The 24,246-nt window shown below is 47.0% G+C and overlaps 1 protein-coding gene across 4 annotated transcripts in view; it reads left to right on the top strand.

The window, feature by feature from the left end:
* The window catches only part of frmd8 (FERM domain containing 8), a 70,372-nt gene extending 48,914 nt beyond the window's left edge, over window positions 1–21,458 (top strand). For all 4 annotated transcript variants that reach the window (XM_063036180.1, XM_063036177.1, XM_063036181.1 and 1 more), the window contains exons 10-11: window positions 16,002–16,191; window positions 19,716–21,458. In XM_063036180.1, coding sequence (XP_062892250.1) covers window positions 16,002–16,191; window positions 19,716–19,834 — 309 coding nt within the window. In that variant the 3' untranslated portion in view covers window positions 19,835–21,458. The remainder of the gene's footprint in view (window positions 1–16,001; window positions 16,192–19,715) is intronic.
* The last annotated feature ends 2,788 nt before the right edge of the window (window positions 21,459–24,246 follow it).

Genomic DNA, 24,246 nt, shown 5'->3' on the forward strand with positions numbered 1-24,246 from the left:
GAACCAGGTTAGATCTTCAGGGATATTGACACCCAGGAACTTGAGATCACTCACTCCCTCCACTTCTGGACCCTTTATGAGGATTGGTTTGTGCTCCCTCGTCCTCAGGGCCCAAGCTGTGATGTTGGTTCTCAGTCAAGTGCTGCAAGCACTTAGTGTGAACCTAATGTTTCTTTTGAACCCAACGCACAGGAACACAATCGTAGTTACACACCCAGAATTTAAATGACCTTGTCACCGCCTTGATTCTGATAGGGAAAAAACTTGAATTGCTAATTCTGGGCGCTGGGGTGTATCTCTAAGTATTGAATGATCTAATTATTTGCTTAATTAGAGCTCTTGCAGGAGTGTTTCTAGTATCTTGGAGTTTAAAGGATCGATGTCTGGTTAATCAGTTTGATTCCTATAGCTGATTCTAACTGGTCTGGGGAATAGTACAGGGGGAGAGAAAGAGAGAGAGCAAGAGACAGACAGACACACAGTAGTGTAGTGATTAGTCTGTTACAGCAGCAATGACCCAGGTTCAATTATCAGCGTTGTCTGTAAGGAGTTTGCACTTTTCTCCCGTGTCCACGTGTGGGTTTCCTCTGGGTGCTCCAGTTTCCTCCCGCACTCCAAAGATGCACATTGGTGTGATTGGGCAGTGCAGGCTCGTTGGCCCAGACGCGCCTGTTTCAATAGGTGCATTTAATGTCAGGGAAATGTACACAATATACATCCTGAAATTCTTTTTCTTTGTAAACATCCATGTAAACAGACGAGTGCTCCAAAGAATGAACGAGTTAAATGTTAGAACTCCAAAGTCCTCCCCCCACCCACGCATAAGCAGCAGCAAGGCAATGACCACCTGCCCCCTCCCCCACCAGCAAAAAAAAGCATCTCCCCCCACCGAGCACTGAAGCGTGCAGCAAAGCATCAATAATGACACGGACTTGCAGTACCCCAAAGACTACTCGTTCACCCAGTAATTCGACATACTACATGCTCGCTCGCTCTCCCTAATAAGAGGAAAAAGAGGTGTGCCTATTATCGTGCTGTATCTCAAAAAATAAAGTATAAACTCCCATTTCTTCAAAGATTCAAAGCACATTTATTATCAAAGAATGTACAAATTATGCACCTTGAGACTTGTCTGCTTACAGGCAGTCGCAAAGCAAGAAACTTGAATAACCCAATTTAAAAACCACTGTGTAGAGAAAGAGATTTGACAACTATCATTCCCTTGTCAAATAGTGTGTCTGTTTTACTGGTGGAGGTCTCCAGGCTTGACAGCTTTTGATGTATATTGGATTTTAACTTCCTGTGCAGAGACGCTAATGTGTTAACACCAATAACTCTATTGCTCATTAATCTGGAACATGAATAATTACCATCTTAACTGGAATAAGAACATAAGAAACAGGAGCAGGAGTCGGCCATCTGGCCCGTCAAGCCTGCTCCACCACTCAATAAGATCATGGCTGATCTGACCATGGACTCGTCTCCACCTACTTGTCTTTTCCCCATAACCCTTAATTCCCCTATTATGCAAAAATCTACTCAACCTTGTCTTAAATATATTTACTGAGGTAACCTCCACTGCTTCATTGGGCAGAGAATTCCACAGATTCACCACTCTCTGGGAAAAGCAGCTCCTCCTCATCTCTGTCCTAAATCTACTCCCCCGAATCTTGAGGCTTTGTCCCCTAGTTCTAGTCTCACCTACCAGTGGAAACAACTTTCCTGCCTCTATCTTTTCTACCCCTTTCATAATTTTATGTTTCAGTAAGATCTCCTCTCATCCTTCTGAATTCCAGTGAGTATAGTCCCAGGCGACTCAATCTCTCCTCATAGTCTAACCCCCTCATCTCTGGAATCAACCTGGTGAACCTCCTCTGCATCGCCTCCCCAAGCCAGTATATCCTTCCTATGGCTTTAAGATTTAGAACCATAGAACCATAGAAACTACAGCACAGAAACAGGCCCTTTGGCCCTTCTTGGCTGTGCGGAACCATTTTCTGCCTAGTCCCACTGACCTGCACACAGACCATATCCCTCCATACACCTCCCATCCATGTATCTGTCCAATTTATTCTTAAATGTTAAAAAAGAACCTGCATTTACCACCTCGTCTGGCAGCTCATTCCATACTCCCACCACACTCTTGTGTGAAGAAGCCCCCCCTAATGTTCCCTTTAAACTTTTCCCCCCTCACCCTTAACCCATGTCCTCTGGTATTTTTCTCCCCTTGCCTCAGTGGAAAAAGCCTGCTTGTATTCACTCTATCTATACCCATCATACTTTTATATACCTCTATCAAATCTCCCCTCATTCTTCTACGCTCCAGGGAATAAAGTCCTAACCTATTCAACCTTTCTCTGTAACTGAGTTTCTCAAGTCCTGGCAACATCCTTGTAAACCTTCTCTGCACTCTTTCAACTTTATTTATATCCTTCCTGTAATTTGGTGACCAAAACTGAACACAATACTCCAGATTCGGCCTCGCCAATGCCTTATACAACCTCATCTTAACATTCCAGCTCTTATACTCAATACCTTGATTAATAAAGGCCAATGTACCAAAAGCTCTCTTTACAACCCTATCTACCTGTGACGCCACTTTTAGGGAATTTTGTATCTGTATTCCCAGATCCCTCTGTTCCACTGCTCTCCTCAGTGCCTTACCATTAACCCTGTATGTTCTACGTTGGTTTGTCCTTCCAACGTGCAATACCTCACACTTGTCAGTATTAAACTCCATCTGTCATTTTTCAGCCCATTTTTCCAGCTGGTCCAAGTCCCTCTGCAGGCTCTGAAACCCTTCCTCACTGTCTACTACACCTCCAATCTTTGTATCATCAGCAAACTTGCTGATCCAATTTACCACATTATCATCCAGATCATTGATATAGATGACAAATAACAATGGACCCAGCACTGATCCCTGTGGCACACCACTAGTCACAGGCCTCCACGCAGAGAAGCAATTCTCTACCACCACTCTCTGGCTTCTTCCATCGAGCCAATGTCTAATCCAATTTACCACCTCTCCATGTATACTTAGCGACTGAATTTTCCTAACTAACCTCCCATGCGGGACCTTGTCAAAGGCCTTACTGAAGTCCATGTAGACAATATCCACTGCCTTCCCTTCATCCACTTCCCTGGTAACCTCCTCAAAAAACTCCAACAGATTGGTCAAACCTGACCTGCCACGCACAAAGCCATGTTGACTCTCCCTAATAAGCCCCTGTCTATCCAAATGCTTGTAGATTCTGTGTCTTAGTACTCCCTCCAATAACTTACCTACTACTGACGTTAAACTCACCAGCCTATAATTTCCCGGATTACTTTTCGATCCTTTTTTAAACAACGGAACAACATGAGCCACTCTCCAATCCTCCAGCACTTCACCCGTAGACAGCGACGTTTTAAATATTTCTGCCAGGGCCCCCGCAATTTCAACACTAGTCTCCTTCAAGGTCCGAGGGAACACTCTGCCAGGTCCCGGGGATTTATCCACTTTAATTTTCCTCAAGACAGCAAGCACCTCCTCCTTTTCGATCTGTACAGTTTCCATGGGCTCACTACTTGATTCCCTCAATTCCATAGATTTCATGCCAGCTTCCTTAGTAAATACAGACGCAAAAAACCTATTTAAGATCTCCCCCATTTCCTCTGGTTCCGCACAAAGCCGACCACGCTGATCTTCAAGAGGACCAATTTTATCCCTTACAATCCTTTTGCTCTTAATATACTTGTAAAAGCTCTTTGGATTGTCCTTCACTTTGACTGCCAAGGCAACCTCATGTCTTCTTTTAGCCCTCCTGATTTCTTTCTTAAGTATTTTCTTGCACTTCTTATACTCCTCAAGCACCTGATTTACCCCCTGTTTCCTATACATTTCATACAACTCCCTCTTCTTCTTTATCAGAGTTGCAATATCCCTTGCGAACCAAGGTTCCTTATTCCTATTCCATTGGCCTTTAATCCTGACAGGAACATACAAACTCTGCACTCTCAAAATTTCCCCTTTGAAGGCTTCCCACCTACCAATCACATCTTTGCCGGAGAACAACCTGTCCCAATCCACGCTTTTTAGATCCTTTCTCATTTCTTCAAATTTGGCCTTCATCCAGTTCAGAACCTCAACCCTAGGACCAGATCTATCCTTGTCCATGATCAAATTGAAACTAATGGTGTTATGATCACTGGAACCAAAGTGCTCCCCTACACAGATTTCTGTCACTTGCCCTAATTCGTTTCCTAACAGGAGATCCAATATTGCATCCCCTCTAGTTGGTCCCCCGATATACTGATTTAGAAAACTTTCCTGAACACATTTTACAAACTCTAAACCATCTAGACCCCTAACAGTATGGGAGTCCCAATCAGTATATGGAAAATTAAAATCCCCTACCACCACAACTTTATGTTTCCTGCAGTTGCCTGCTATCTCTCTGCAGATTTGCTCTTCCAAGTCTCGTTGACTATTGGGTGGTCTGTAATACAATCCCACTAATGTGGCCATACCTTTCCTGTTTCTCAGCTCCACCCATAAGGACTCAGTAGACAAGCCCTCTAATCTGTCCTGCCTGAGCACTGCTGTAATATTTTCCCTGACAAGCAATGCTGCTCCCCCACCTTTCATTCCTCTGCCTCGATCACATCTGAAACATCGGAACCCTGGAATATTAAGCTGCCAGTCCTGCCCCTCCTGTAGCCAAGTTTCACTATTTGCTACAACATCATAATTCCACGTGTCAATCCATGCTCTCAACTCATCCGCCTTCCCCGCAATACTCCTAGCATTGAAATATATACACCTCAGAAGATTTTTACCACCACTCACAACCTTTCTATCAGCGGATTTGCTTAAACTTTCAATATCATTTATTTTCACCCCAGCCACACTGTCAGCTCTGGCACTCTGGTTCCCATCCCCCTACAAATCTAGTTTAAAGCCTCCCCAATAGCACTAACAAACCTCCCTGAAAGGATATTGGTCCCCCTGTGGTTCAAGTGTAACCCGTCTCTCTTGTACAGGTCCCACCTGCCCCAGAAGAGGTCCCAATGATCCTGAAATCTGAAACCCTGCCCCCTACACCAGTTCCTCAGCCACTTGTTCCTCCTCCAGAGCATCCTATTCCTACCCTCACTGGCACCTAGCACAAGTAACAATCCTGAGATTACCACCCTTGAGGTCCTGCTTTTCAACTTCCTACCAAGCTCTTTATACTCACTGTCCAGGACCTCTTCACTCTTCCTTGCTATGTCATTGGTACCGATGTGCACCACGACATCTGGCTGGTCACCCTCCCACTTCAGAATGTCATGCAATGGATCAGAGACATCCTTGACCCTGGCACCCGGGAGGCAACAAACCATCCTGGATTCTCTGTCACGACCACAGAACCTTCTATCTGCACCTCTAACTATCGAGTCCCCTATCACTACCGCTCTCCTCTTTCTCCCCCCTCCCTTCTACACTGCCGAGCCAGACTCAGTGCCAGAGATCCAGCTACTGCAGCTAGTCCCAGGTAAGTCATCCCCCCCAACAGTATCCAATGCAGTATACTTGTTGTTGAGGGGAATGGCCACAAGGGAACCCTGCTCTGCCTGCCCTTTCCTCTTCCCTCGCCTGACAGTGACCCAATTTCCTGTCCTCTGCTCCTTTGGCGTAACTACCTCCCTGTAGCTACGATCTATAATCTCCTCATTCTCCCGAATGATCTGCAGGTCATCCAGCTCCTGCTCCAGTTCCCTAACGCGGTTTGTCAGGAGCTGCAGCTGGACGCACTTCTTGCAGGTGTCGTTGTCAGGGACACCGGAGGGCTCCCTGACTTCCCACATCCTGCAAGAGGAGCATTCCAACATCCTGCCTGGCATTTTCTCTACGCTAGACAATCTGAACAGAAAACTTAGCAGAACCTACCAGAACCTTACCAGAACCTCTGCCTGTTCTTGCCGAAGCCTGTTTGAGCCAAAGCCGCCCCACTCTGACTCAGTCCACTCCGACGATGGCCGCTGTATATGGTGGTCTGCTTTTTAAACCTTGGCGCGCTATGTCACGCGCCTGCGCAGTGCAGACCCTTCTCCCCGAGCAGTTTTTTAAAAAAAATGACTTTTTCGACCCGAATTCTTCCGCTCACTTCTTCAGCTACTTGCTTCGACTGAAAAAGTGGAAAACAAGTGGAAAGAAAGTGTAACCCTCTAACCCAGGGGTTTCCACTCTTTTTTATGCCTTGGACGCTTACCATTAACCGAGGGGTCCATAGACCCCTGGGGTTGGAGATGCCTGTGACAAATATTGATTTGTAGAGGGTTTTCCAATGGCTTTGCAAACTCTGCCGTTTTCACCCCAGCACATCATAGGGAAGTGAATTTGTACATATCAGCTTAAAATTTTCAAGCCTTGATGCATGCAGCATCATCGGTCAAAAGGTGAAGCTGCCCTTTGATCCACTGCGGGTTGCTATCGGACGATGCCTGCTGGAGGGAGATGGTGGTTGCGGTTGGGCTCTGAAGTCTTCACCGTCCTCAAGCACACATTCGGGTAACTGAGTGGTGCGGAGATTTTTTTAAAATCTGCATTCGTTTGCGGGATATAGGGCTTGAGGGCAAAGGGAACGAGTCAAAGGTAGTCCACTGGAGGGAGTAGCATGTCACTTGCACAGACAAATATCTTAACAACTGTACAGAAGCCAGAAAGTGAAGAACTAGGGACCGTTGTAATAAAACAGTTGCTGATAAATTTTTAGAGAAACTCGATCCAGGATGTGGGGAAGATGTGAAGTTTGCTCCCGCAGGGAAAGGCAGGGCCGGGCATCGAGCACATTGGATAAACAGAAGGTGGAAAGGAATGGAAGGATGTGGTGGTGGGAAAGCATGCACAGGGCAGATGGACTGATGAACAGATGGTCTGTGATCTGCTCTGGTTAATAGCCGAGCTTTCAGCCCAGACTGCCCCGGTGGCACTGTGAGCGCTCTGTAGAGATTTGTTTATCGATGGAGATTCAGTGCAGAGTTGGCCTTTCCGGCTCTGTGAGCCACTCTGCCCAGTAATCCCTCATTTTAATCCTAGCCCATTTTACAACGACCAATTAACCTACCGACCGGTACGTCTTTGGCACGTGGGAGGAAACCGGAGCACCCGGAGGAAACGCACGCGGTCACCTCGCAGGCAGGGGTGGGACTTGAACCCGGGTTGCCGGTACTGTAAAGCGTTGTGCTAACCACCACGCTACTGCGCCGCACTATTCAAAGCCATAAGTCTTCGGAGCAGAATCAGGCCGTTCGGCCCATCAAGCCGGCTTCACTCCCCTCCCCCCCCACCCATTTTTACCAGAGCGACAACAGGGATTCGAGAAAGCAGCTCACCACATTGCAGATGCCACCAAAGACGGGAAATAATTTTTGACCTTGCAGTTACACCATGTGGCTGAATACGTAGGTTAAAATGCAAAGCTAAACTGTAGCAGATTATAACTTCATTAGATATACATGGTACAAAGTATTCAACCCCCCCCCCTTAGAAGTTTTCATGTTTTATTGTTTTACAACATTTGAATCACAGTGGATTGAATTTGGCTTTTTTGACACTGATCAACAGAAAAAAGACTTCCGTGTCACAGTGAAACCAGATCTCTGCGAAGTGATCTAAATTAACTTCAGATATAAAACACAAAAATAATTGTTTTGTATTTGAAATTCATTTAGATCACTTTGTAGAGATCTGGTTTCACTGTGACACGAAAGAGTCTTTTTCTGTTGATCACTGTCAAATAAAGCAGAATTAAATCCATTGTGATTCAATGTTGGAAAACAATAAAACTTAAAAACTTCCAAGAAGGGGTGAACACTTTTTAGAAGCACTGTGTATATATCTAATATATATTACAATCATAAGACGTAAGAACAAATTGGGCTATTTAGCCCATCGAGTCTGCTCCACCATTCCATCATGGCTGATTTATTATCCCTCTCAACTCCATTCTCCTGCCTTCTCCCCGTAGCCTTTGACACTGTTATTCCTATTGACATGCTTTAAGTCCTGGAAATCCCCAATTATATATTTTTTTAAATGTGTGTCTTGCTATCCTGATGAACCCTGTTACAGGTTCAAAACATTTACTGTCTCCCACTATGGCTCTCCAGCCTTTTGTGTTATTCAAAAAGGGCTGAAAGTTCTTTCCTCTCTCCCTCTCTGGTAAAAAAAATAATGGGCCTGTCATAGAATAATTGCAGATGACTGTTTCTCAAGCTAGCTGCAAAATTAAGCCCGTAATTATTTTTAAAAAATGTGAGACAACATCTTTGGTAATCTTGAGTGTGAAGTGTGTTTCTTTCCCCCGCGTTGTTTTAAGTGCGGGTAGACAGGCTGGAAACTCGTCTGCGATTGCCCACAATCTCCAAGTGTTTAGGAAGAATGACAACATATAGTAGAGCACCAAATTGGCCGAGGATAACCAGTTGGTGCTGATCTTAGTCAATCTATATAAAGATCAAGAGATTATGAAGATTACCTTTGTCAGATCTGTCGAAACGTACCGTAAAATGCATCCTTTGTCAGCAGCTAATACATCCTGAGGATGTACCAGAGACAGCACGCTAGTGTCTGCACGCTTCTGGTGCCAACATTATACACCCATTGGCCCCTGTGCAACTCATTAATGCAAATATTTAATCAGCCAATTATGTGGCTGCAATTCAGTGCACAAAAGCATGCAGGCCTGGTCAAGAGGCTCAGTTGTTGTTCAGACCAACATCAGAATGGGGATGAAATGTGATCTAAGTGACTTTGACCGTGGAATGATTGTTGGCTTTAGTATCTCAGAAACTGCAGATCTCCTGGGATTTTTTTTTTCATGCACAACAGTCTCCAGAGTTTGGAGAACAGTGCAAAAGACAAGAAAAAAAAATCCAGTGAGCAGCAGTTCTGTGGGTGAAAGTATTTTGATGACGAGAGAGGTCAGAGGAGAATGGCCAGACTGGTTGAAGCTGACGGTAACTCAGATAACCGTGCATTTCAACGGTGGTGTGCAGAAGTGCATCTATAAACACATGTGGAACCTTGAAGTGAATGGGCTCCAGCAGTAGAAGACTACAAACACACAGGAATACACCTCATTAGATGCAGGAGGTAACTAATTAAATGGCCACCGAGCGTGTACAATTCAGAAAGGCACGATTACACGTATTCTCTTGGGTTAAGTATGCGGAGAAAATCCTGCAGTCTGTATTGCTACTTGGAGATCCTAAGTGGATTGAGATTTTTGGTAATTTACACAAGCATCTATGGAAAAGAGTGAACAGTGGACGTTTCATCAGGACTGGTTTGTGGATAGAGATCATCCACAATCTGTGTGTACCATAGTTTGGGATATATTGTGACCCTTTGAGCCATGGCACCCAGCAATTTTCTCCCCCCACAAACTGGAACGTCTTTGGGCAATGGGAGGAAACCAGAGCACCCGGAGGAAACCCACACGGTCACGGGGAGATCGTCCTTGCAGTGAACCCTGGTCGCCTGCACTATAAAGTGTTGTACTAACCTCTACACTTCCATGCCAGCCCTTCAACAGTTAGCTGCCAGGTCGCTTGGGTGCTGAGTTCAGGCAACTAAACTATTGCGTTCATTCGCTGTTGTTGAGTAGAGGCCAGAATTCATTGCTGCCTTTCAAAGTATTTAATATTTACAGTTTAGGCATATTCTGCAGAAAATTTACAAAACTTGAATTAAATTAAAACACAGTTGTCATCGTCCAAGATGCACTCCAGCCCCTGTGATCTTCCAAAGCCACGGACTCCACATACTCCCTCTCCACATGGAGACAGACTTGGATATTGCCCTTGAACTGAGTGGGAGAGGATGGTTAAAAGTTAACTGTTTTAATGGCCCTAGAGTGCAGACAGAGGTCGGTTACCTTCTCTCAGGAGTATTGAACCAGAAAGCTGTTGTGGTCCCACTTTTTTTTTAAATTCCAAAGTTCAGAACTTGGTTTATTGTCACTGACGTACGTTGTGAAATTTATTTTTGTGGCGGCCGTGCAGATCGATACATAAAATCACTACGTTGCGAAGAAAATTAAGAAATAATGCCGGAGGGTTAGCAGGGTGGTGTGGATAAATTTGCAGGCCATTTAGAAATCTGATGGCGGAGGGGAAGAAGCTGTTTGTGAAATGTTGAGCATTGTCCTTCAGGCTCCCGTACGTCCACCTTGATGGTGAAGGTCTCCAGCTCTTGAAGATATTCTTGGTAGTGAGGAGAGCATCACTGTTGCATCACCATCTGGTATGAGGCGGTACAGGATTGAAGTAAGCTGCAGAGAGTTGTAAACTTAGTCAGCTCCATAATAGAGGGCTATAGGTAAGCCTAGTAATTTCTAAGGTAGACAACTTTGTGGGCCGAGGGGCCTGTATTGCGCTGTAGGTTTTCAATGTGTCCATCACGGGCACCAGCCTCCGTAGTATCCAGGACACCTTCAATGAGTGATGCCTCAGAAAGGCAGCATCTATCATTAAGGACCCCCATCACCCAGGACATGCCCTCTTCTCATTGCTACCATCAGGGAGGAGGTACAGGAGCCTGAAGATAGGCAGACAGTCTCTGTCTCTCTCTTGCTGCCTCTCTTATTCAGGAACAGCTTCTTCCCCTCTGCCATCACATTTCTGATTGGACATCGAACCCATGAACACTACCTCACTACTTTTTTTTTACATGTCTATTTTTGCTCTGCTTATTTAACTATTTTATATATACCATAATTCACAGTTTTTTTCTATTATTATGTATTACATTGTACTGCTGCAACAAAGACAACACATTCCATGACGTATGCCGGACATTGAACCCATGAACACTACCACACTATTCTCCTGTTTCTATTTTCGCACTGCTTATTTAATTTAGCTAATTCTGGCGTTAACCGTATCTCCTCAAACTCTTCATGAAGTACAGCTGCGACTGTGCCTTTGTGATTGAAGCAGTGTGTTTGGCTTGCAATAGATGTTGGCACCCAGGAGCTCGGAGCTGCTGGCCCTTCCGACTGCCAACCCCGCGACGAGGGCCGGTGCGGGTTCTACTCCTCCTCCCTGAAGTTCACGATCAATTCCTTGAACTTGCTGATGTTGAGGTTGGCTGGTGTTGTGGCACCACTCAACCGTCAGATTTACCTCACTCCCGTGTCCCTCCTCGTCGCCGTCTTGAGGTTCTGCCGATGGCTTTTGAGCTGTTTCCAGCCTCGTGAGTGTAGAGAGAGTGGAGTGGTAGGCAAAGCACGTAACCCAGAGGTGCATCTGTGTTGATTGTCAGCGAGGGAGAGATATCATCTGTAGGAGATGTTGGGTGACGTTATCACAGGCATCAGAGTTCAATTCCAACGTCATCGGAGAGGAGAAGACGGCAGTGTGCAGCGGCCACTCCGGTGATTAATATCTGTTATCTGTCAAGTAGGGTGCCGTGCACAATCTTGATTTGATGGAGACGGACGTGAGAGCACGGAGGAACATCTGGTGAAACTTCTGAAATGCCTGTTTCGCTGCCGCTACTACTGTGTGATCCAGAATCTCCGGAGGGGAAGGCCCCGAGTCCTCAGCTTTGCTTGTTGCTTGGTGGCCAGGGCGGGGTCGAAGTTTTCAGACAGACTCAGAGTCGGCTACGGTCGGGTGCTTCCAATGCATCGGCAAGTTTGCGGCGCTGGAAACTCACGGCAGGGAGAGTTTCTCCCTTCTACCGTCTATGTGAAATGATGGGCTATCGGGACTTGAAACTTTTTTTTCCTGTGCCCATGGTCTGCTCTTTATCAAATTACGGTATTGCTTTGCACTGTTGTAACTATATGTTATAATTATGTGGTTTTGTCAGTTCTAGTCTTGGTTTGCCCTGTGTTTCTGTGATATCATTCTGGAGGAACATTGTATCATTTCTTAATGCATGCATTTCTAAATGACAATAAACGAGGACTGAGTGTGCTCATAATCTAATCTATAATGAGCTTGTACGTCCTCCCGGTGGAATAGCTGGGATTTTCTCCGGGTGCTCTGGTTTCCTCCCACAGCTCAAAGACCTACTGCTTAGTAGGTTTAATGAGTCGTTGTAAATTGGCCCGTGATTAGGCTAGGGGTTGACCACACTGTTCCTCAGTAACTAAATTGTTACTTATGGGGAGACCAGGCAGCCTGCATGAAGAAGTCGGGGATCTAGTTGCAAAGGTTCAGAGACCTGGGTTTCGAAGCTTTTGATCAGTACTGAGAGGACGAGAGGACGATGGTGTTGAACATCGAGCTGTCTGATGTGTATTGCTGTTGACCCGGTGGCCCCAGTGAGACTGTGTCCACTGTGCCAGTAGACAAGTCCAGCTGCTTGCTCAGGCGGCAGTAATTCGTAGCCATGATCAACCTCAAGTGCTTCACAGCAGGGATGCCTGTCCACCGGGCACTAACCGTTGAGCCAGCTCACCCTGCACCTGGGTGCTGCTGTGGTTGATGTCCTGCTGTAGCTGCCAGAGCCCCGGCTTTGTTGTTGCTCTTTTGGTCTTTCAGTCCGAGGACTTGTGGATGCTTGTGAGGGAGCTTGCAGCAAATCTCTGGAGTTCTCGTATCAGTAAACTAACCTTTGACAAAGTTCTGTGGATGTGTGGTGGAGAGTGTATTGGCTGGCTGCACCACGGCCTGGTATGGGAGTGCCAATGCCTTTGGATGGAAAATCCTTCAGAAGGTAGTTGATTCAGTCCAGTACGTTACAGGTAGAGATCTCCCAACTGCTGAGCATGTCTACGTGAAATGCTGTCACAGGAAAGCAGCATCCGTCGTTACTTCTGGTAATGCCCCCCTCTTCACCATTCCCCATACCCCTTTCCCCTCTTTCACCTTATCTCCTTGCTCGCTGCTCCCCCCTTCCAGGGCCTTCTGTCCTCTCCTATCAGGCTCCCCCTTTTCCAGCCCTGTACCTCTCTCACTAATCAACTTCCCAGCTCTTTACTTCACACCTCCCCCTTCAGGCTTCACCTATCACCTTGTGTTTCTCTCTCCCATTCCCCCACCTTTTTAAATCTACTGGGCTTTTTTTTGTCCGGTCTTGCCGAAGCGTCTTGGCCCGAAACATCAACTGTACTCTTTTCCATAGGTGCTGCCTGGCCTGCTGAGTTCCTCCAGCATTTCGGGTGCGTTTCAGCATTTCCAGCATCTGCAGAGTTTCTCTTGTTTGTGCTCCATCGCAAAATATCCTCACCACACAGGCCGTGCTCTTTTCTCGCTGCTGCCATCAGGCAGAAGGTACAAGAGCCTCAGGACTCACACCACCAGGTTCAGGAACAGTTACTACCCCTCAACCATCAGACTCTTGAACAAAAGTTGATAACTGCTGTCATCTATTGAGATGTTCCCACAACCTATGATCTCACTTTAACGACTCTTTATCTCATGTTCTCATTGTTTGTTGCTGCTTGTATTTGCATAGTTTATCTTCTGCTCTCTAGTTGATGTTTCATCCTGTTATAGTTACTATTTAATAGGTTTGCTGAGTGTGCCCGCAGGAAATAGAATCTCAGGGTTGCATGTGGTGATAACCTGATAACAAACTTTTCGTTGAATTACCCATGGCCTGCTGTGGAGCGTCAGTCTCCGAGTGTTGAGTCAGGGTGCAGCCACTCGTGTGGAAATGTGGAACTGGGGTCCTGGCTGGGCGCCACAATGAGTGTGGGCTGTTCCTGGAGGCTAGAAGTGACAGCTCAATGTGTTGCAGACCACTGGGGTTGTTTGACCTGTTATCGCCACTTGTCAGATCCGTTGGAATCTCTTGCCTCCTCTGCCACCCTCTTCACCTTCGGGTCGAACAAAGAGAAATCCCCGACTGTGGGTGCAGTTGCCACTATTTTAGAGGTTTAAAAAAGGCAGATTTGCTCATTTAAGTTGAAGTTCATTGCCATTCGACCGTACAGTACTGTGCAAAAGTCTTGGGCGCTGTTAGGCGTACAGGACTTCTGCACAGTACTGTGTTTGTCAACTTGGAGCGGAGAGCGAGTTTGTAAATCTGGCGGGAGCAATGGATGTTGGGAATGGCGAGGCTGGAGCGCCGTGGGACAAGTGGCAGAGGAGTGCCAGGGTCAGGGTTGGTGGTATGGGGACAGACGCACCCAGCCCTGAGACACCAGGCAAGGTCATTTGATTCCAAACAATTGAGTTATTGATCATTACAGAATGTCCCTCTGGTGCTTCCTGCTCCCTCCGCTCTCTCTTTCCCCAACTGTGGTTCCCCCTCTCCTCGTTCCCTTCCCACTCGCAGTCCACGACAGAGACCCATATCAGAATCAGGTTTATCATCACTCACATCGGTGATGAAGTATGTGAAATGTCACATCTTTTTGCAGAAAAACAGTGCAACATATAAAATTGCTACAGTACTGTACAAGAATACCCATGCATACAGTGTAAAGAAAGTGTTAAACTCTGGGGCCAAGGAGCAAAACGCAAAACCAACAATCATACACAGCACAAACAACATAGTAAAATACAGTCCCACAAAGCAGTTAAGGACCTTCACTATCCAGGAGGGGCCCTCTTTGTACCACCATCAGAGAGGAGGTACAGGACCCTGAGCAGACACTCGACAATTTAGGAACAGCTTCTTCTCTACCATCAGATATATGAATGGTCCATGAGCACTGCCTCACTTTTCGCACTTGTTTCTAATAGTAATTTTTTTTTACTGTATTGGAAAATTACAAGTTTCCCGGAGTGATGAGGAATTGTTAATCAGCTTGATTGTGGTCCTGATGACCCACGAATCCAGGTAGCCTGTCGCCAGGAACCAATGCTGTCAGTTCCCCAGTGGTTGGCCACGCCTCGGCAACGAGTGTCACACTCAGCCGAGGGTCATCCGTTGCTGGATTCGCCCCCAGTTCCCGACACGGCTGGGATCCTTGCTGAAACCACTGACAGTGATACACCTCTCTCTGTGTCAAGACATTAAGGACTCCTTCAGTACCAATTCCACTCATGATCTGATTCCTGGAACAAAACCCTGAAACGCTAATGTGCCAACCAACTGTAATTGACAGGGTTTTAACCCATCTCCAGGTCCTTCAATTGTTTGCCCTTTAGGTCAGGTCTATTCCCGTCTCTCCGTCAGATTCACAAGTCAAGTTTCTTGTCATTTTACTGTATACCGTCAAAGGGGACAACGTTTCTCCCTGAGCAAGAAGGCACAGCAGTGCCTCCGCTTCCTAACTGAACTTTACGGGCGCACCTCTGTGAACGTCCTGACAAGTTGCATCTCCATCTGCTCTGGGAGCAGCTGAGCATCGGACCAGAAGTAGGTGAGACTAGAACTAGGGGGAGTAGATTTAGGACGGAGATGAGGAGGAACTGCTTTTCCCAGAGAGTGGTGAATCTGTGGAATTCTCTGCCCAATGAAGCAGTGGAGGCTGCCTCAGTAAATATATTTAAGACAAGGTTGGATAGATTTTTGCACAGTAGGGGAATTAAGGGTTATGGGGAAAAGGCAGGTGGTTGGAGATGAGTCCATGGTCAGATCAGCCATGGTCTTATTGAATGGCGGAGAAGTCTCGACGGGCCAGATGGCCGACTCCTGCTCCTGTTTCTGATGTTCATTTGCAAGTCCGTACAAAGGACTGTGAGAACAGCTGAGAGGATCATAGGGGTCTCCCTACTGTCCATCGGGGACTTTATCAGGAGCACTGCGTACGCAGGGCCCTTAGTATTATCAAGGATCCCACCCATCCATCCAGCATCCTCTTTGACTTTCTACCATCAGGCAGGAGACTCCGATGCACAAAGACAAGAACGGCCAGGATGGGAAACAGTTTCTTCCCTCAGGCCGTCAGGATTCTGAAATCCCTGCCACATCGCATCCGAAGTGTCACTGGTTAATCAGTTCTGTATCTGACGATATTTAATTTGTTTATGTGTAATTCATCTGTAGATTTTATCCTTGCTTGCCGAAGTTGCTGTGTGTTGTGTGCCCAGGCAAGGGAGACTGATGCCCGTGTTTGTGTGCCCAGGCGGAGCTGATGAGCGGCATGATCGAGTACTGTATCGACTTCAACAACGCCTCTGAGACGCCTCCGGCGCAAGACGCCGTGGCTGCCAAGCCCCCAAAGCCAGCGGAGAAGCGCGGCAAACTGAGAAGGCAAAGCAGCGTGGTGTGCAATCGGATCCAGCAGCTCTCGACCATAGACTACGTGGAGGAGGGTACGTTGCCCGCCGCGCTCTCCGTGCGGGGCAAGAGCGACGTGGGGGAGTGGTCCGGTTAAATACTCCTACTGGGTCGTGTTGGTCACGGTACCCGCTGGGCCCCTTTCAAAGCGTGGGCACGCTCAAAAGCCTGCCCGAAGCGGTCACGGTCGTGCACGCTTGCCATATTCTTTCCATCAATCTGATATGTTAACTGATTCATCTTCAGTGCACCCTGGTCACGCAGTTAGCCGTAGAGCTGTTGCACCGTGGAGGGAGGGATTCAGGGCGCCCCTCCTCTCCCCTTCCCCCTTCGGCTGCTTGTGGAGCAACCTATTCCACTCCCCAGCCCTGAAACTTGTCCTTGTGTCCCATTCAGTTCCCGTCCACTAGATTATGTGTGGAATTTCTCTACGTGGGGTGGGGCGCGGGGGTAAGGGAAAGCTGGGGTGCTTCTGCGTTCCTCCTGAACACGCCGGGACGATTCCCTGTCGATGTTGAGAAGCCCACGGCATGTAGCGTGTGGCCATGTCCCTGTTGTACCACGTCCTGACAGCAGAGGGTGCTGCTCCGTTTCAAGAGCTTCCCCCCTCCATTCCAGGCAGTGCAGAAGTCATCACAGGCTTGGTGATGTGCCAGCACTGAAATGAAATATGACCTCCGTGTATGTGTAAATCTGCCAAGAAACAATAGAACCCTAGCAGAATAAGTAAACACTAAGCGTTCACTATTCTGAATAAAATGATTTGGTGATAATTTATTAGCAGAAGTGAAGTGAAAGCTCTGGATCGGTCCAATTACTCTGGGTGACTGGGACTAAAGATTCAGAGGCAAGAGGTCAAATACAGCCCCTTTGAGCGAGGAATTCCAGCTGTTAGTTAAATAGATCAGGAGCTGGCTTCAGTGATGATGTTGGCACGCCGGGGCCTCTGTGTGGCTCCCGCCCCACATTAATGTAGTTGAATGGATTGTCATGGTGACCCTTTTGTAAGAACTGGCAGTCAGTGTTAGCCTATCCATGCTCATAACGTTGGCGGTGCAGTAGCCTCTGTGGTACCCTGTTAATCGCCGGCATCTCCTTCTTAAAGTCCTCTCGTCCAATTAGACAATTTCATGTTTTGGTACGTTCCTGATCCTTGTGTCATAAAGGAGGAATTCCTTCAACCCAAGAATGGATCTATGGAACTCATTGCCACGGGTGGCTGTGGAGGCCAAGTCTCTGGGTATAATTAAAGCAGAGGTCGATAGGTTCTTGATTAGTAAGGGAGTGAAAAATTACGAGGAAAGGAGATTGGAGTTGAGAGGGATAGTGAATCGGCCATGATGGGATGGCAGGGCAGACTCAATGGGCCGAATGGCCCAATTCTGCTCATGTACCTTTATGGTCTTGTACGTTGTGAAAATCCTCTGTCTCTGCCCACAATGGCCCAAATCAGCTACTGAAGGCCTTTACCTCTCTCTCGATGTGTCCCAGCGTGATTGTAGTATCCTGCCGAAGGGTCTTGGCCCGACTGTACCTTTTCCTATAGATGCTGCCTGACCTGCTGAGCTCCTCCAGCATTTTGTCTGCGTGTGTGTGTGTGTGTGTGTGTGTGTGTGTGTGTGTGTTGTAATGCCTCAGGAATTGCCTTTTTTAATTGTTGGAAAGGATACTCCATTCTCTCTTCAGCTTCCTTCTCATGTCCTCCAGCAATCAAGTGGCAGTATTGGGTTGTTTTTTTGTGTGCCGGGACCCTAAACCTACTTCATTTGCTGAATGCCTAGGTGTTGTATCTGTGTAATGAGCGCCCTCCAAATGGCAGCACGGGGAAGTTTATTCTCCTCCATAGACGCTGCCTGACTTGCCAAGTCCTCCTCCATTTTGTGTGTGTGTGTGTGTGTGATGCTCTGGCTTTCCAGCATCTTCTGCAGCGTCTCCCGTTTAAGCTAAAGATGAGCTTTATTTACCGACACGTACAGCGAAACTCACCGTCTTGCGTCAGTGATCGACACAGCCCAACGATTGTGCTGGGGGAGGCCTGCAAGGTGCCAACAAAGCATGCCGGCAGCTTGCCCGAACTGTGGGAAGGAACGAGAGTATCTAGAAGGAGCCCATGCAGTCACGGGGGGGGTGGGGGTAACGTGCAAACTCCGTGCACTCAGCAGGAGGAATTGAACTCCCATTGGTGATCGCCTCGATCAGAATTAAGGGAGCTCAGGCTTTACTCTTTGGAGAGAAGGAGGATGAGAGGAGACATGATAGAGGTCTACAAGATAATAAGAGGAATAGATAGAGAGGATAGCCAGCGCCTCTTCCCCAGGGCACCACTGCTCAATACAAGAGGACATGGCTTTAAGGTAAGGGGTGGGAAGTTCAAGGGAGATATTAGAGAAAGGTTTTTTACTCAGAGTGGTTGGTGCGTGGAATGCACTGACTGAGTCAGTGGTAGAGGCAGATACACTCGTGAAGTTTAAGAGACTACTAGACAGGTATATGGAGGAATTTAAGGTGGGGGATCTTATGGGAGGCAGAGTTTGAGGGTTGGCACAACATTGTGGGCCGAAGGGCCTGTACTGTGCTGTACTATTCTATATGTTGTGCCAGCGTAGCGCTAACCTTTGTGCTGAGGTGCTGCCTTGTCATTGAAATCTCAATCCAGGACAGAATGGTTTGGGTGGTAGATTCCCTTGTCTATAGATCACCAGGGAACCAAGTGAATTTTTGTGATCATATAATTACAAATTTATAATTAATTGTATTTAAATTCTCTCTCGAGCTGCTTGCTGTGCCACCATCCAGGCTCTTGCCCCCAGACCACTGGTCCAGGTTCTGGATGTCACCCTAAAGGTTAACTGGAAGCTGGAGCTGGTGGTGAGGAAGGCAAATGCAATGTTGGCATTCATTTCACGAGGTTTAGAGCAGGGTGTGATGCTGAGGCTTTATAAGGGTGGTGAGGCCTTACCTCATGTGAGCAGTTTCCTCATCTCAGAAAAGATGTGCTGGCATTGGAGAGGGTTCAGAGGAGGTTCACAAGGATGATTCCGGGAATGAAAGGCTTATCATTTGATGGCTCTGGGCCTGTACTCACAGGGATTTAGAAGGATGAGCGGGGTTCTCATCGAAACCTTTCGAATGTTAAAAGGCCTAGACTGAATAGATGTGGAAAGGATGTCTCCCATGATGGGGGAGTCTAGGACAAGAGGGCACAGCCTCAGGATGGAGGGAGAGCTTATTTTAAGAGAAATTCCTTTAGCCAGAGTGTGGTGGATTTGTGGAATTTGTCACCACAGGCAGCTGCGGAGGCCAGGTCATTGGGTGTATTTAAGGCAGAGCTTGATAGGTTCTTGATTGAATACGGGGAGAAGGCCGGGGAGTGGGGCTGAGGAGGGAAAATGGACCAGCCATGATTAATTGGCAGAGCAGATTCGACGGGCCGAATGGATTATGGGTCTTGTGGTCTTGTGTCACTGGTTCACTCAGCTTGCAGCGCCTTTGAGGAATCACACCACTGTGGCAGACATGGAGTAAATGCAAGCCCTTTGCACACGTTTTCCTTTTCCAGGTAAAGAAATCAAGAGGGTGAAACCCAAGAGGGCAGCGTCCTTCTTCACGAGGCAGCTGTCCCAGGGCCCGGCCGCTTACAGCGCGGTGGAAGTCGCAGAGACGCTGGAGCAGGGCTGACGTGGTCGACGGAGATGGCAGCCCTTCCGGGAAAGGAGAATGAATTCTTCAGGAAGACTGAAGGGGTGTGTGGGGGAGGGTGGGAATTGAAGCAAAAAGTTTTTCTCAGCAGCCAAAAATCCTTTGGAGATTCAAAGAGGCCGCAAGCCCACGACTGCTGCGAACAATCTCTGAAACTAAGGTGCCACAGTATTTGGTAATCCCCGATACCTAGTATTGTACCTGGCGCCTATAGAAACCGTGTAGAAAAAGATTTAATATGTATAATATATAATCTTTTATTTAAAAAGACAATGAATAGAGATATAGATATGTCGTGTCATATAACGTGCGGCAGTCCCTGCACTTCTTGGTCCTTTAAATTTCCTGGAGGGGTGGGAGGAGAGTATGCATCCCTTGCTGATGAGGGAAGAATCTCCTTGCTATCTCCTGTGAATCTTAGACAGACCTTCCTCAATGAACGCCAAGCTCCATTGTATCTGACAAATTGTGGGGCCAGGGAGCTCTTCATACAGATCCAGTGAAGGGTTGAGTTTGGGGAGGGGGGGGGTTGTTGATGGAGTTGGGATCACTTTTTTAAAAAGAAGTAGCACTTGCTGAGTATTTTAAGTGTAAAGCCAAAAGAGAAAATATTTTAGCCTGTGGAGAAAGGGGCTTTTCTCATCTGCGAGCAAACCATTGAAGCCTGGTGCTTGCCTTTTCCTCGGTGTTACTAATGTCCAGCATTATCTTTTAGTTCGCTCTTCCGTGGTTCTTGTTATGTTTTGAGTGCTTTGGAATTTTTTTTCCCGGGTGTCAGCAGGCGCAGGGACAGGAGGGCCAGCAAACTTGACCCGAGCACCGTTAATGTGAATGCTGAGGTTTGGTCCTGATCTACGTCAAAAAGGTGGCTCGTGGTCTGAGCCCAAGCACTTCACTACATTCCTGATCTTTCATTTCGACTTCCTTTGCCGCTGCGTGGCGAGTGATCGTGTTGGGTGGACGTGCGTGGCTTCGGTCAATTTCGTGTGGAACCCTGGAAAGATCAGTCTCCAGCGTCCCCCAACCGCAGTCCTGTTTCTATTTTGCAACCCGCTCCCAGCTTCCGTCAGACCGTCGATAACCAAAAAAAAAATCCACGGCTTTGGGACGGCGTAGTGGGGATCTGTTCACAGCTCATATAAACACCCACTTCTATTTAATGCACACCGACAACTTGGGAAAAGTCACAGTTACAAGCTGAAAGTATTCAATCAAAGCTGGGAAGGGTTAAAGGTATTATTTCAATACTGGGGGTGGGGTGGGTGGAGGAAGTATTACATTCCTAATAGACTCCTCTCACTGCTGTAAATTTTGCGCTGGCAGTTCTGATTCTCCAGCAAAGCTGTCAGTGAATGTGTAATGCCCCACTCTACCCCTGGAAAACTAAAAGACGGAAGTTCTGGACTGCACTGAAATGAGCCCAAAGAAAGCTGCTGGGTACTGTTTCCATTTCTGATTGCACTACGAAAGGTAACTTGATTCCAGAAAAGTAGTTTAGGAGTTTTAACTTTATTTTTAAGTGGTTTAATCTGCTGTGCACAGATCAATGATTTTTGTGGGATGCTCCGACTAATTCTTAATGCACATGTTTTAGATTTGCAATATTTGTATTTCTTTCTACTAATGTGAATTAAAAAAATCAATTTTCTTATAGCTCTTTTGGGTGTGTTTTTTATTTCCCTCCCTTCCCCTTTGCAAAGAATGTATTTGAACTATGAAATCTTGCCACAGATCTTTTAGAGCATTAAAGGGATGGTCACTTATACTTTATTGTCGCCAAACAATTGATACTAGAACGTACAATCACCACAGCGATATTTGATTCTGAGTTTCCCGCTCCCTAGGTTACAGATCGATGGTAAATATTAAAAATTTAAATTTTAAATCATAAATAGAAAATAGAAAAATGGAAAGTAAGGTAGTGCAAAAAAACCGAGAGGCAGGTCCGGATATTTGGAGGGTACGGCCCAGATCCGGGCAGGATCCATTCAACAGTCTTATCACAGTTGGAAAGAAGCTGTTCCCAAATCTGGCCGTACGAGTCTTCAAGCTCCTGAGCCTTCTCCCGGAGGGAAGAGGGATGAAAAGCGTGTTGGCTGGGTGGGTCGTGTCCTTGACTTTTTCTTTTGCTTGTGTACGCATTCTGATACAGATGGCCTTTGATTTCAATGTTAGCTTCCAGCAGAACAATCCCACCAGTCCTATTTCCCTTCGCCTTGCTTTGTTCTCTCATGTCATTCAATGCTCCTTTAATTCCTTTTAACTCAAGAGTTCCCAACATTTTTTCTTTAAAAATGACATGGACCCATATGAACCCCTGGTTGGGGATCCCTGTTTTAACCTGGACTGTCAGCAGTACTGACTGGCTTCGTGGCTGTGAATCCACTTCAGTGACTTTGGTTCTGAATGTTTGCACAAATTGTTCTTTTTTGTTTCTTCTTGCACGTTGAGTTCTTGACACTTTTAATGGGTTCTGTTGGGTTTCTCTGTTTTGTGACTGCCTGTAAGCAGGCAAATCTCAAGGTTGTATATAGTGCACATACTTCAATAATAAATGTACTTTGAACTTTCAAGGGTAATTCAATTAACTCCCCTTCTCCCCCCCCCATGCACCTCTTCAGGAGGAACCTCAGGCAAACCCCATGCAGTTGCGGGGGGAATATGCAAACTCCACAGGGTATGGGAGGTCAAGATTGAACCTGGAACTGAGAGACAGCAGCACTTAACGGCTGCAACCCTCAATGCCACCCCTTAATCCTGCGCCAAAAGCTTCTCTCCTTGTCCCTCCCAAGCACACATCCATCTGCCTTTTGCGGGATGCTGTGTAAGCTGCTTCCACCATTCTTATGGTAAATCATAGGTCATGATAAACCTCAGTGTGCCTTGATTCCTTCGGTACTTTTAGTGGCTGCTGGAGAGAAGAATGCACAATCCAGTTGTAACTCTCGCTTCGGCTAGCGGCTTAATCTAGGGGCTGATCGCCCCCCCCCCCCCCCGGCCCGGCCAAACTTGAGAAATCTGGTTTGGGTGGATGCTGCGCGATGTGTCCCCTGTTTCAAATCAGTCCCGTGAAATAACAAACAGTACACAGTATGCGATTAAACGATTGAGCTTTATAATTCTTAATTTGACTATAGGGTTAGTAAAGAAAAAACAAAAAGCAAAATGGCCCATTCTCATGGAACAGTCCAATGCGCAATGTTGGAGCTTACTGATAAGACCGTTTGTCCACCATCCAGCTCCTCTGATCGTCGCTGACCTCTTGACCCTCGCTCCTAGCCCATTCCGCCCAGCGGTCTACCAACTCCCTCCATTTGCGTCTTCCCTCCTCATCGCTCCCTGGCAAAAGGCGGTGAATTTCCGGCTCCTGGACACACAAGGAAGAACAACATCCCACTCATTGGCTAACATGTCCCGTTATCTCTCATCATAACCCAAACATTGCTGCTGCAGAGAAACCATTACCTCAGCAGTGGAACATTACAGCGTGTTACAGAATGGTTTTGAACGGTAGTGTTGGATCTCCCTTTGTCTGTTCTGTCTGTCTTGACTGACTGAACCTCCAGCCTTGCTGTCCCCGATGTGTAGCCTGCAACCCTTCCCTGCCTTTGAATGCACCAGTCCAGCTCCCTCCCCAAATTTAGTTAGAAGAAAAGGAAGAAGAGCTGTCTGCAAACCTTAGCTCATCCCCCTCCTTCAGTCTAGGGCACCTGTTGGATCCTTCCACACTGGAGCGACAATGGAAATAAAGCTCCCAGAGCACAACAGTGAGATAAAACTTATTGTATATAATATATTCCCATTTTTACCTGTTTATCACACTAATGTTGGTACGCTGCACCTTTTCATGTTGTGAGGCTGCACCATGTTTCATGGAATAAAATGTAGGTTTCAATAGGTAGAATGATCAGAGTCGACCATGAATGGTTGTGTCCCAGCTGTCTAGATACACAAGTCTTGGCAGTACAATACGGAGCGCAAGCTGTTGCCCGTGTAGCAAGCTCCCCCTCTTCACGCATCTGATGAGCCCAAAGGGACGTCAGAGACCGACACGGGTTGGGTACCAGCTGTGTTGCAGGAGTTGCCAGTCAGCGTCAGACTGCCTTAGGGACTCCAGCTGCAGGTTTTCTCCTCCACTGGGTTTACTCCTGAAGCCTTCCCCGTGAGTGGGTATGGCCAAAAGGCAGCAGCGGTTTGAGATCAGCGTTTCCCTTCTCGTGGATGAGCTGCCAACCGAGGCTGACGAGCCCCATTTGCTCGAAGGGACTGGTTTTAACCCGGCTTCACACCTTCTCCCGTCAGTAGAAGTGGTCCCGCCGGGCTTAGTGGCTAAGCCACACGTGTGAAGGCCAGGAGCTGGGCTTGGTTATCAGAGGCTATTTGAGATAGAA

The sequence above is a fragment of the Mobula hypostoma genome, chromosome 30, assembly GCF_963921235.1.
Source record: "Mobula hypostoma chromosome 30, sMobHyp1.1, whole genome shotgun sequence".
NCBI classification, from domain to species: Eukaryota; Metazoa; Chordata; class Chondrichthyes; order Myliobatiformes; family Myliobatidae; genus Mobula; species Mobula hypostoma.